Source organism: Physeter macrocephalus, chromosome 4 (genome assembly GCF_002837175.3).
Source record: "Physeter macrocephalus isolate SW-GA chromosome 4, ASM283717v5, whole genome shotgun sequence".
NCBI classification, from domain to species: Eukaryota; Metazoa; Chordata; class Mammalia; order Artiodactyla; family Physeteridae; genus Physeter; species Physeter macrocephalus.
The window spans coordinates 83,943,244-83,957,971 of NC_041217.1; the positions used below are offsets into that span (position 1 = coordinate 83,943,244).

At 36.4% G+C, this 14,728-nt stretch overlaps 1 protein-coding gene across 6 annotated transcripts in view; it reads right to left on the reverse strand.

Moving 5' to 3' along the window:
* The window catches only part of MAGI3 (membrane associated guanylate kinase, WW and PDZ domain containing 3), a 264,648-nt gene that overhangs the window by 99,116 nt on the left and 150,804 nt on the right, over positions 1–14,728 (reverse strand). For 5 of the 6 annotated variants that reach the window (XM_024119937.3, XM_028488986.2, XM_024119936.3 and 2 more), the window contains exon 2: positions 3,837–3,953. In XM_024119937.3, coding sequence (XP_023975705.1) covers positions 3,837–3,953 — 117 coding nt within the window. Of the gene's footprint in view, positions 1–3,836; positions 3,954–14,728 lie in introns of those variants that run through there. The other variant, XM_028488987.1, reaches the window with a different exon arrangement.

Consider the following 14,728-nt stretch of genomic DNA (forward strand, 5'->3'; position numbering starts at 1 on the left):
AGTATTCAGCAACAGACCCAAGGAGGAACCTATGCAGTTTGCCTGAACTCCTTTTCTTCATAGTTTTTTCCTCTCTGACACCCTGTCTTGCAAATTCCAAACACCTCAGACTTCTTGAACTCATATTTCTGTCCCCTCAACTCAGAGTCTGCTAAACTCTACCTGGGCTCTTCCTTATTGTGCTGTAGCCTCGAAAGTGCCTCCAGGAAGAAAGCTGAGGAAATTACAGGACTCCTCTGTGTGCAGTCTCCTTTCCTCTTCTCTTAGGGATCACAGTTGTGTTTTATCTATAGTGCAATGTCTGACAGCAGTAGAAGTCTCTCTTTCTCTCTTATTAATTTTGCTGTTTAAATTGTCTCAGATTTTGTCAGTGGGCACCCCATCTAAGTGGCTTTTTTTCTTTATGTTCTTCTGATATGTCCCCCAAATTTTTTAAGCATACTTTCTGATACAATTGGATATTCCAAGCTCACCTTGTACTCTCCTTGCCCCAGACGGGGAATCCGAATTTTCTCCAAGAAGATCTGGCATCTTTTTTTTTTATTTCTTTTTTTATAATTAATTTATTTTTATTATTTATTTATTTATTTATTTTTGGCTGCGTTGGGTCTTTGTTGCTGTGCATGCATGGGCTTTCTCTAGTTGTGGCGAGCGGGGTCTACTCTTCGTTGTGGTGCGCAGGCTTCTCATTGTGTTGGCTTCTCTTGTTGCAGAGCACGGGCTAGGCACATGGGCTTCAGTAGTTATGGCTTGCAGGCTCTAGAGCGCAGGCTCAGTAGTTGTGGCACACGGGCTCAGCTGCTCCGCGGCATGTGGGATCTTCCCGGACCAGGGCTTGAACCCATGTCCCCTGCATTGGCTGGCGGATTCTTAACCACTGGACCACCACTTAACCACTGGACCACCAGGGAAGTCCCAATCTGGCATCTTTTAATAAAGAATTACATTTAGAGACCAGATGTGACCATTCAGTTTGCTAACTGCTACTGATGCATCAGGGCTTCTAGATTCTTGGACATGTTTGGGGCAGTTCAATTTTAAGTTAGGAGTTCCTGTGAGGATCTGAAACAGCTGTAGCTGTTTAGAAACTATGAATTAAAACAAATAAATTGTAGAGCTCCTTTCTAAGCAAAACCTCACACTGGGGAGAAACTGCAAAACTAGGACAGTAGAAGTAAGTTAAAAAGAAGATCAAGTAAAAGTGGCAGAGGGCAGCAAAAAGTACAAGTACATATTTTTATTACCTTGCTTTAACAAGGAAGGAGGGAGCTCTAGAGCTATAAAACTAAAAATGCTACCCTGAGACACCCCATGCAGGCAAAATACCAAGTTCCTTATAAGGGGATAAAAATCAGATTGTTTTCAGATTTTTTTAAGAGCAATGCTTTATGCCAGAAAACAATTAGATAATTAAGATAGTCTGGGAAAGAAATTATGAGCCAAAAATTTCATATCCATCCAAACAAACTTTAAAGTATAAAGGCCACAGAGAAACTGCTATAATGATCCTGTGAACATTTCATGGAAATCTGGTAGACAACAAGCTTTAGACACCCAGAATTATTGAAGAAACAACAACATAAGGGTTGGCAGCTTGATTAAATATGCATCTACCCCCAAAATTGAGAATAAATGATGATTATAAAGGGGAGAGTACAGTACATAATGGTTGCTTGCATTGCCAATATAGATACAGATCAAGCATCAAAAAACGGTCAGAATGAGGAAAGCATATGCAAAGCAGAATGAGCTTGCTGATTGCCTTATATCTGTTGGGAATAAAAAGATATTACTTCAAGTCAGATGATGGGAGAGGGAGAGGTAAGGAGGAAGAAGAAATGACTAGATAATTTTAATATTACTCATAGTAGGAACAAGAAAAAAGGGATGAGAAACGAAGAGTATTATATAAAGGTACAGAGATAACCAGTAGAATAAAGATACAAATCTTCCTAAAAAGAGAGCTCAAATAAAATAGACTACATAGTGAAAGCCTTTTTATATAAAATACTTGTATATGGGTAAAATAGAAAAACATGACCAAACTGGGACTAAAGATATCAATCATATCAAGAAATATAAAGTTTCACATTGGCTACAAAATAGAAAAACATGACAAAACTGAGACTAAAGATATCGATCTAATCAATAAATATAGTTTCACCGTGGCTACAAAGTTCAAAATTATTTGTAAAACAAAGAGATTCAGAAAGATAAAAGAATAAAAATATAGACAAAGATTTATCAAGCAAATGCAAAAAAAAAGAAGGCTGGAATTGCAATTCTGAAATGTGACAAGGTAGATTTATGGGAGGAAATTATAGATAAGTAGTCAGATTTTAAAACAAAGTATTTTATACCATGTTAAGGAGTCTAGACTTGTAGTCAACAGGACTTTTTGAAGGATAAACTACAAATGGACAAGAATCAGACGTGCACTTTAAACATGGACTAGACTGAGGTGACACTGGAGTCAGGGGATACAGTTAGAATGGGGCAAGGGGCCACACACTGCTTGAGTACCTACTCTAGACCAAGTGGTTTACATTTATGTTCTCACTTTAATTCTAATAATGATATCAGGTGAGCCTTATGATTCCCATTTTATACCTGGAGATTCTGAAGCTTAGGAAGGTTAAGTAACCTGCCCAGGTAAACCAACTAGTAAAATGCCAGAATCAAGATTTTTTTATTTTTTATTTTTGTGGTACGCGGGCCTCTCACTGTTGTGTCCTCTCCTGTTGCGGAGCACAGGCTCCGGACGCGCAGGCTCAGCGGCCGTGGCTCATGGTCCCAGCCGCTCCGCGGCATGTGGGATCTTCCCAGACCGGGGCACGAACCGGCGTCCCCTGCATCGGCAGGCGGATTCTCAACCACTGCGCCACCAGGGAAGCCCCAGAATCAAGATTTTGAAGTCAGTTTTACTTAGCTCTTTGCAACTACATAATGCTATTTGTTGTTGTGGTGGTTGTTTTTTAAAATCCAAGTAAGAAAGAGTGAGGGTCTATGGTAGTGCAGAGAGATAGGTATTTAAGAAGCATAATTAGGAAGGTCTGGTGATGAACTGGACACTGTGTGAGATTAAATAACAAGAAAAAGAAATCAAGAATTCCAGAGGCCTTATAAAAGCTAGTCTCCTCAAGGAATCACAAATATACTGAAAAGTAAAACAAACCAGAATGTCCTTTTATTCCCTTTTATTGTTTACTGCTTTTATTCTTCCCCAGACCTACACTAGTTAAACCAAGCATACACGATTTGTTATGTGTTAAAAAAAACAATAAAAAGCCAAAACTATCATTACAACAACAATCAGGTCCTATGAAAACTATTAAGACTAGAAGAGATACACCAACGTCTAGATAAAAATTCAAAATGGATTACCACAAAGGTGGCACTGCATACTTCCTCCTTTTTCCCTTTGGGAGAGAGGCAGATTTTAAAATTAGTAGTATCCTAATAATTAATAAAAAATATTTGTTCTCAGTGTACAGGCATTGAGAGCAAAATAGTCTTCTTACTGCATAGGCTTTAGCAATTGATTTATAGGAAAAACATCTAGTTAGCAACATGTACATTTATATTCTTAAAATTTTAAAGTCTAATGACTTTTTTAAAAGTCAAAATATAGAATCTTCTAGTTTTTCTATTTTTAAAACAAAACACTTGAAAGTCCTCTGAAAATTTTTCTCTTTATTCAATTTTTGTTTCATTCCAATGCCCCAACTTAGTCTCCACAATTTCATATGAGATACTCTACTGAATTACTTCTAGACATTTGATTAGTTAAATAAAGATATTTTGGCTGCATTTCTTTTATTCCATCTCATACTTACATGGAATAGTTCTCAAATAGAGATTATCTCTAATCACTTGCTGCAGTTTGTGGTCAACTGATCCTTTCTGAAACTGAAGACTCAGGTAATGTCGCAAATCTTTATTAATGACTTTACCTACAAAAAAAATCACACAAGACAAAACACATAACTGTTAGATCTTCAGTTAAATATCAATGCTAGTTAATGAATACTCTTAAACCATTTAGCCATAAATAGGAAAAAGAAATCAGAATATTTTATCCAAAACAAGATAACTGTACCAAACTATTATAGGTACTATAATTAAAATACACAACTTTAATACACAATGTAGGCATAATTTTACATGGAAGGAGAGGGAGGACGTATAAGTCACAGAACATGACAAATATCCAAGGTAATTTCATTCAGTCCCATGACTTTAAATACGATCTATACCCTGTTAAGTGCCAAATTCTCATCACGTCTCTATCCCTGACCTATCTCCACCAGGCTCCAAACTCATCAAACTCTCTATATATTGCAGATATATCTGGAAGTCAAATAAGCACCTCAAATTTCAGATGACCAAAACAGAACTCTTAATTCTATCCTCTCCCATTATTTTCCTCTCCTCTAGTTTTTCCTGTCTTAGAAAATCACCACCACCAATCCAATAGAACAAACCCCAAACCTAGAAGTCATCCTCAATTTCTTCTTTTTACTTCCATCCCTCAACGCAATTTATTAGCAACTTTTGTCAGTTCTACCTCCAAAATATATCCCATAACTGCCCACCTCCCTCCATTTCCACTGCCACCATCTAACCTAAGCCACCATCATTTCTCACCTGGAATTCTGTAACAGCCTTCTAATCAGTTTCCCTGCATCCATTCTTGGCTCCTTCCTGCTCCCACCATTCACAAAGAAGCCAGAATGAGATTTGTAAACATAAATCAGATAAGCACTACTCTGTTTAGAGCCACAAATGACTTCTTGCTGCTCTTGGAATATAATTCAAACTTCTAAACAGGGCTTAGAAAGCCCTACATGTTTCAGCTCTGGCCATCTCTGACCCAAACTCACTCACCCTTCACCCTCTCACGCTATGTTCCACCCACACTGGCCATCTTTCTCATCTCTCACAGGCCAAATGGGTCCTACTCAGAACCTTCTGCCTATCTCTAGATTGAACAGGCATTTTCTGTCCACTTGCTTGACTCCTAGATACAATGTGAATAAATAGGAGTGAAAGGTTGTTTTTTCTTATTTGTGGGGAAAATGGGAGATTAAAACGAGGGATATTAGGGGTCTCAAAGAAGTATTAAGCAGAAAAATAGAGGACTGCAGAAATCTGATCGCAGTGAATTTATAATAAGGGTTGAGCTTAAAATGAACATCAAAGCAATCCAAACACTTTTCATTAGACAAGATTTCAGATAATTAGAAAAGAGCAATGCTAAATCAAAATAGATTATCTTACTGAATAAGAAATGACTAGTTGATTAAAATATACTCTTTATTTTATTTGAAACAGCATAGTTATGACCAGATTAGATAAATCAAAGGTTACCACAGATCAGTTCATTCTTTTACCTATTATTCTGTAACACAGCATTTCTAATCCCTTCTTTTGGTCTTTTCTCACATATATAAATAAACATAACCTATATGAGAGAGTATTAAAATAAGCAGGAAATCAGAGAGCTTCTAAAGTTTAGAGATAACATTCAGATCCTAAACTAATAAACATAAACCAAAAAGTCCCTGTTTTGCATTGTCAAAAATAGATGCTGAGGAAGGGGAGAACCTTGTGATCAAAGAAGAAAACCTGAAAGACATTTACAGGAATAACACAGAACAATGTGTGGTGCCAGAGGCTGCTTCTGCCAGGCATTTCGGGGCCCCACCAACCCAACCCAACTCCAATTTAAATGGAATCATATTATTTCATTTTTTATTTATATTATGGAACTTGTTCATTGCTGGATAGAAGAAAAACCCAATTCATAATCAATACTGTACAGTCTCATTGCTTAGTGAACAAAATCATACCCAATAATGAGTTCATTACGTATTTTAAAAGTTAGATAAAGAGTGTTTCAAATGCACTGTAATAATCAGTATACAAAAGCTTTTGTGGACTGTTACATAGGTGTTTGAAAGTATTAAGTGATGCTTGCAGAAGTTTGGTTAGGGTTTTTGCCTAGACAGAGAATGCATCATTTTTTTCTATTTGAAATAAGTTATATAGGCTCCATTATCTAAAAACCTGCTATCCAATGTATTTTCAATAACAGATTTAATCTGGATAAAGGCTAATGCCTGTTTTATTAAAGAAGACAATCTAAATCAACACTTTTTTAATTCAAGGTTTGTCAAATTTTTTAATTTGAAGCTTTACTCTAAAATATGGCATAACTCACAGAGATAACTACAATGCTAAAAACCCACACTGGATTTTAATCTATAAAAATAACAAGACAAAGCCATAATAAAAATCATAGATCACAAATTACCACATGAGGGGAGCTCTTTTAAGGGAAAATGAAGGTAAACAACTCAATTCCTGTTTCAAGGGCCCGCGAGACCTTAAGACAGAGAATCATTAAAGCGGAAAGAATTAGATTTAAAGGATAACACCTAGATTTATCAGGACGGGAACTGCACTCTATCTTCACGCTCAACTTCTATGGGGATTCTGGATGCAATGCTGAGATGAACAGTTGCAAAGAAGAGGGTGAAGTACAATTTCATAAATGGGATATTTTATTTAAAGTGCACAACTATTCAAAGAAATCATCACACTTTTCTGAGGTTGGGGACAAAATATTACCAATATCAATGAAATGTCTAAAAGATTAACAAATTATATGGATTGGCATTCTTTAAGATTAATAATAATTAATGACAGAATATATTGGATATAGCAGTCATCATGGACTTCCTTGCTTCAAGAAACCAAAAACAACTTTCGTAAGGGGACAGAATATTATGCTTTCCACTTCGATGTGGTACCAGGGAACTTATTTAAAAAAAAAAAAAAAAAAAAGTACAAATATCCTGAATAGGGAGATGGCTGTGGAATTACCAGAAGGCCAACAGAAACATTAGCTCAAAGAGACACTGCTGAGATTATCTATATTATTGAATTGTATATGAACTTCCAGCTTTTGTTTAAGGAGAGTTTCACAGAAACTTGACATTTCAAGAGTATGAAAACATCTACTTGGGGTTAATGCAGTTGTTAAACAAATAAGAAAAAAGATTCTTCATAATTGCATTCTTACCCAGCCAGCCTTTGCTTTTAAGTGTTAAGATTATTCTTTGACTTTTAAGTGATTTATAAATCAAGTTGATTTATGAAACTTAAAAAGAGATCTGTAAATCTTACATACACAGCTCAGGAGGGGAAAACTCTATAACTGAAATCTCAATCATATGAATAAATCCAGGCACCCAAGTTTCAATATACAAATCCTCAGTCAAAAGAACTCATAACTCAAATTCATACTTTCTGAGTGTATGCCAATTAATATTCACTACCATTTCTCTTTAAGGAATCAGTGTATAGAATCACTGGTTATTATTGAGGTAAACATTGCGGCATGCTGGCATAGGTGTGGTCATGCAAGCAGCTGTAAACCAACCCAATTGCCCACATTTCATTGTTTTTTCCGTAAGGGTAGTCTAGGAGACTTTGTCAACCACTTGCCAAAGTCAAGATATGACATGTCTTTACTATTGTCTAATCCAGTAGTAGTTATACAATTGAAAAAAAGAAAAAAATAAGGTCAGTTTGGCATGTCTTGTTCTTATACATTCACGCTAATTCATGGAGACCACCCCTTTCTTTTCTAAACACTTTCAATATTTTATTAGTTTTCTTTTTTACAAACTCTTCCAATGTTGTCGCAGTTTAAAGTTAGGGAAGTGGATTGGCGTTTTTCTCAATCTATGTCTTTTTGGAAACTGGGACATTTGTCTCGCCTCAGTCTCCTGGTACTTCCCACATTCTCCATGATTTCACAAAGAATATCAACAATAACCCTGAGAGCATACATACGAGTCCCTTTAACTCCTGGGGGGCAATTCAGCTGAGTCTTGAAAACTTAATTTCATTTAAAGTGAATGATACTCTTATGATCTCCTCATCTTTTTAAAATTTAACTTCCCTCATTTGAGGTTGTTTGTTTTATCTTTTGCTGTTGGAAAAGTTAATTCTTCCAGTTCAAGACTATGTAAGCAAAGTAAGAATGGTACAGAACTGATTTCTGCCTGTAAACAGCTACCAATAACATCTTCTCACAGTAAGCCTACCTCTTTCTTCTCACTGCTCTCACTTCAAACACAACCTTAAAAGCTCTTTGAGCTCTATGAAGTATCTAAACTCCTTTTGAGCTTTGGCCGATAGCAAAGGAAATTCTTCAATGTTTATTTCTTACAGTCTACTTAGCACTGTACAAATGTGATTGTGTTCCATCCAATTATCAATTACATACATCTTTTAAAAATTCTGAGCTGCTCAGAACATTCTTTGTACCCATAAGAATTTCATCACAACTTTTCTTTTAGAAATCTCTAGTCTTGGAACCACACCTATAGATGCCATAAACTTTTTAAAAAATCTGTTTTCCTCAAAGGCAAAGTACGCGTATAACCATGTCCCACTTTTCTTCCTTACTATGATGACTGTAAGACAGCCTGGTGAAGTTCCCCAGCAAACTGTTCAATCTAACTAGTTCAACACAACTGATGTCACTAACTAGTCATTTCCCATTAGACCTAGACTCAGAAGAGCATTGCATTTTATTGCTTCCTCTACATCCTGAGCTCCATGAAACTAGTGAAAAAGATATACATAAGCTTAACTCCAAACTGGCCCCTTGGTTCAAGGCAGGAGTTCCCTAAGACAAAATAAACCAAACTGCAGTCCACTTGTTTGTAAAACTGTAAATGGTATTTGAACAAGACTTTTCTAGATAATCAGTATCTACACATTTCAGAGTAAAATATATTCTATGGCACAAAAGTTATTTAAAAATATCTTATACAGTTGTTAAACATAAAAGTTTGTCAGCTATCTTAGGACCAAGCCCATGGTTTGTTTCTACAGATTTAGTCCCAGGATCTAGTACACAGAACAAATGAGTCAGCTTAATTTTGTATCTTTAATTGTTCATTTTACCCTCTACATCATCTAATGCAGGAAATTTTAGAATACTCACTTAACTGATACAGTATTCTCTGTCTATACAAAACTTTATTTTAAACTGTTTCTTAAACAATGAAATTAACTTTATTTGGACTCTGTCAAAATGCTACAGTAAATTCTTCATTGACACAGCAAGCTCTACGTCTTTAAAAGTAAGTTTTAATTATAGCTTTTATGCCAATTCCTCAAATTCTGTTCATCAGAACACTGATGACTAGGACTGCTATTTTATAATAATAATTATTATATTGTACATATATGCTATATGTTTTCACTCATTTCTCGTGAAAACCTTTAAGGTAGATATTATTATTATTATTCCCATTTTATAGGTAAGGAGCTGAGGTATCGAGAGGTTAAGTAACTCGGCCAAGGTTATATCACTGAAAGTAGCAGACCTGGGATCTGAACCCAGTTAATCTGGCTCCAGAACCTGCACTATAAGCACTGTGCTAGAATACCTCCCTCCCTTCTTCGCTCCTTCCCTCCCTCCTTTCCATGAATTTCTTCTCTTGCTTAAGCTTACAAGAAAACAAGCTTAGAACACCATCTTTCATATGAGCCCACCCTTCTATGAAAGTCACGTCTATCGTGTAAAAAAAGATTTACTGAGTCCTGAATAGTAGGCTCTTGCGGGTAAAGCAGTGAATGAGAGTGCACCCAACTGAACTAAAAGTCTCACAGGGAAGACGAACACTGAGAAAGAAATTTCAAACTCGAGAGCATTATGAAAGAGAAGCACAGAGCACTGTGGGAATCTATAATCCAGATCCTAAGTCTAGGGAGTCTAGGAAGCCGTCACTGAGTAATCACACTGGAGCTGAAACCTGAAGGATAAATAGAAGCCAACTAGACCAAAAAAAAAAAAAGGTGGGGGGATTGGTGGGGGGAGTGGTACCTGCGAAGGCACTTACTTGAGGTGGGAAAGAACACAGTGCTGACAGGAACTGAGAGAAATCCAGTATAGCTGACTCTTAGGAAGTGAGGAAGAGTTCACACAAGCTGAGACAAGAGTTCCAAGGGCCAGTGGGTTGAGTAAAACCTTGTGACAGTAATTTAAAAGAACTTCAACTAACTCAGGTATGACACCAAGGACCTTCATAATTGCTATAAGCTAGCAACTATGGATATATTCTTACTGGTCACATCTATATTTCATATTTGTGTTCAAATGCCACCTTGTTATTTCTATTTGGTATTTTATCTGTAAGAGGATATTCAAGGGGTAAGAGGATATTCAAGGTAATAAACTTAGACAACCCCTATCAACATAACTCTTTAAGTATCCCACTCTCATTATAGGCAAGTGGAACCTAATGAATTTTTAAAATAATTTATATAACTAAATTCTTATTCTGTCCCAAATTTGAAAAGCACTAAATCTTCTAGAATCTCTTGAGCCACTTAGTGTTTAAAACTGGCCAGTTTTCAGTATTCTTCTGAGTTACAGTGTGAAGAAACACAGACTGAAGTGATCAAGCGGTATTGCTGTCTTCCGCAGAATCCTGCTGCCACCTCACCAGTCAGGAGAAAGTCTCCTGCTAACAGAGGTCACGTTCTTTTTTTTTTCCCCCCTCAGGCTTTTAAGATATTATTGACATAAAATATATACATAAGTTTAAGGTATGCATGCAACGATGTGATACATGTATATATTGTTAAACAATTACCATAGTAAGGTCAGTTTGTAACCCCATCCTTTCACATAATTACCATTTTATGTATGTGTGGAGACAGCACTTAAGATCTACTCTAACATCTTTCATGTATATAATCTGGTATGACAGTCATCACGCTGTACATTAAAACCCTAGAACTGATCCACCTTAGAGCTGTATGTTTGTACCCTTTGACCAACATCTCCCCATTTCCCCCACACCTAGCCCCTGAAGAAAATGCACCATTCTGCTCTTTATTTCTATGAGAATATGAGTTTCTATTTCTATCCCTATTACATTCCACATGTAAATGAGAAGATACAGTATTTGTCTTTGTCTGCTGGAGGTCACATTCTTTGTCTCTATTACAAATTAGGGCAGTAGTACATGTTAAAATGAGTGTCCATTCTCCACTGATTCCTGGAAGCAGCTATCATAAACACATTGGTCAGATTTCATCTACTGCCCTGTGTCCTACATCACTGGCAGTTTAAGGTTAAGTCTGCTGCTGCACATCTGGTCCTTTCCCAGCACACCCTAGAAATGTTTTCTCTCTCCCTCCTTTCTCTCTGTCCTCTCTTCCTTCCCTCCCTTCCTTGATTATTATTTTTAATGCATTTACCATCAGAAGAACTGGAAGCATAGCTAAAGTAAGAACTCTTTGGTTTAGGTAATCTGAAAAATCCCTGAACTACACCAAACTAAATATACCCATCCCTAAAAGCCTAACACTGTTTACTACATGTAGAATTCAATATTAATGCAGCATTGAAATTGCTTCATTATATTCAAATTATGTGTAAATAAAACCCATTATCATGCTGTATACTTTCTTTTGAAAGTTTTTTATGGTTTTTATTTGCTTAAATAAAGCAAGTATTTCTGTGTAGAATGTATTTGCAAGTAACAAACATTTCTCTAAAAATATCTGATGCATTGCCAGGAATCCAAGTTATAAATATTATAAAAAGTTGATGCCCCAGAGAATGCTGTTGTATCTATATTTGTTCTTACTTCTGAGGCAACTACCCCGGTCCTGCTAACACCCTGCCCTACCCTTCTAACCTCCACACCCAACTCTTTCCCCTGCTGGTTTCAGTTTTGTGTCTACTCCACCTGGAGACCCACAGTGTTGTATACACATAAATACTGTTAGGGCAAAAGGCCTGCACATTGACCACTTGTTCACCTGCTCTTTGAAGCCAACACCCAGGCAGAACTCTGAAGTCCACATTGAGGAACTTCTGTTTTTGTCTCTCCTCCCCGCTCGTTCTTACTACACACAATGGGGTACATGTTGGCCTCCCTCACTGGATCTTAAGCCTGTGTGAAGCCGGGAACTATGTTTCGTTCATATCTGTATCTACCCTCCAAAATACCTAGCATAGCTCTGAGTAAACACTCTCTTAAACACACCAAAATGATACTTGATAATGTGATTGCTATACTGACAGTTTTAAATGGAATTCATCTCCGACAAACACTTCTACTATAATCCTCACAGAAAACCTTTCATCAAACAGCACTGTTAAAAGTAAGTTTTGATTATAACAATGTGGTCAAATGCTCATAAGGTATTTTATTTTATTTATTTATTTATTTATTTATTTATTTATTTTTTCTTTTTTGGTATGAGGGCCTCTCACTGTTGTGGCCTCTCCCGTTGCGGAGCGCAGGCTCTGGAAGCGCAGGCTCAGTGGCCATGGCTCACGGGCCTAGCCGCTCCGCGGCATGTGGGATCTTCCCGGACCGGGGCACGAACCCGTGTCCCCTGCATCGGCAGGCGGATTCTCAACCACTGCGCCACCAGGGAAGGCCCCTCATAAGGTATTTTAAACGAAAAAAGCAGGTCACAAAACAGAATATTCAGTGTGACCCCCAAATTGTAACATACCTGATGATATGCAAATTTTTAAAATGTAAGGGTCATACATAAACTCATACTTAAACATTAGCAATACTTAAAACATTATTGCAGGTATAATTATTGGGTGATTTAAAAAAACTTTTATCTTCATGGCTTTTGTATTTTCAAATTTTCTACAGTGATAATCTATTACTATAATGAGAAAAAACTTTTAAAAACGAGAAATCACATTTTCAAAAACTTTGCCCTTCAAAGGTCATTTGTGGAAAAGGAAACCTGACCCAGTGGAGCATTATGACAAAAAACTTGCAAAAGTTCTATGTAAAAGCTGATACTATTTGTCTAGGTTTTCCTTTAATCATTTGCTTTTAATAAGTAGTATTTTCCCCATACCGAGGTTAAATTCCAACCATTTTGCTTTTAACTGAAACTCTCAATTGATAAATAAGCTATAGAATATTAAAATCTACATTTGAAAAGTAAGATGAAAATCACAGTTCTTAAAAGACACAACAAAATCACCACAATTTTCCCTTTAAAAGTCATGCATCAGAAAGAGCAAAATAAGATGAACCTTCCTAGCAGAAAACAGTAGAAAAAATAAGAAATCATCAAAAGTGGGTCTTTTTCTTTTCAAAGCTTTTATTTGATGGGATCATGTAGATTTAGTTCTTAAAGAAAAACAGTTTTTCTAAAGTGCTCTCCTGAGTCTATTTACAATTTTTTCTTTGTGGCACTCACATCAGGAATCATTAGCAAACCTGTCAGAATGCCAGATAACCAGTGCTGGATGGCACACCGAAATCTGAATCACAGTATTAATGCTTCATCCTTTTGACAAGAGGGTACAAAGCCATCTATTGTGCCTTGTCATTTTCCCTGAAAACAGAATAACTGGGTTCAGTGGTCTCTGCAAATCAAAGTTATATGCTTCAGCAGAATGTCCAGGACTTGAGGTAGAAGATCTGTTACTGATATTTCACTGTAGCAGCTAATAAAAAGATAGCTGAAAGGGAATACAGATGTGCTTGATTAGAAGTCTGACTGGAAAAAAAAATGACTATTACAGAATTCAGACTGTATTTTAAGATGCATCATTATGTAAACAATCTCAACCTCTAGGTTCAGGCAGTAGGCTGATATAATTAACCACTATTAAAAAAGGAATTTAATAGCTTCTTTTTCTCTGATATCTTTTAAAAATAGAAATTTTTTAAAATTTAGAAATTTTCCAAAGTAGATAGTTTAAAGGTCCTAAAAACTATATTACACATCAAAACTGATCTGACTCCAGGGAGAGTCAACATTCATTAAAAAATAATTTGTTATTTCCCATTTTCATTTCGAATCTCTATGTTTCATCAGGAACATATTTAAAAGGATTTCTTTATCATCCTTACAAAAAATGTCAAAATTTCAAAGAAACATTTTTAGAGATAAATGGCCATTTCTATGTATATCCCCCTATTCAGATTCCTCCACTAAAAACCATTTCCCCCCCACTCACTTCAACTACAAGGCTGAGTGAATCAGGATCTTTCAGAAAATCTCAACATAAATGGAAGTGTCAGAAGATCTCCAGTCTCCCATTTCCCATTAAAGGGTCTTAACAAACAAAAGAATACCGGAAAAAAAGAAAAAAAAAACAAAAAAAGGGAGGGAAGGGAAGAAAGAGGGATGGGAGGGAGGAAGGGTGAGATGGAAGGAAGGAAGGAAAGAAGGGAGGGAGGGAGGGAAAGAGGGAGGGAAGGAAGAAGGAAGGAATCTATACCCTTAAACTAAACCAATAGCAAGGAAAGAATCTATTTCAAAAGACAATGGGAATTTCTACAAATTCCAATATCAATGAGTGAGAACTAAGAAACTGCAAAGTAAGAACCACAATCAAGGGTACCAAATGGCCTTACTAGCTTGATAGTCTGAATTTAGGTTTAAGAACTGAAAGGGAGGTCTTCTGGGCAACATGAAAATATAAGTCACTTTTACAAAAGGCTAATACAGAACAAAATGAGGAGAAATAATCAAAAATAGAAGGAAAAAAAGAGTTAATCTCTGTCCATTCAAATATCAACTCCAAAGAGCACAAAACAATTTAGACTACACTGAGAAAATGCCTGAAGCTGACATACAACACCCTAGCTCATAAGCATAGCACATTTTGCAGACTCTGAGTACAAAATATTGATACATG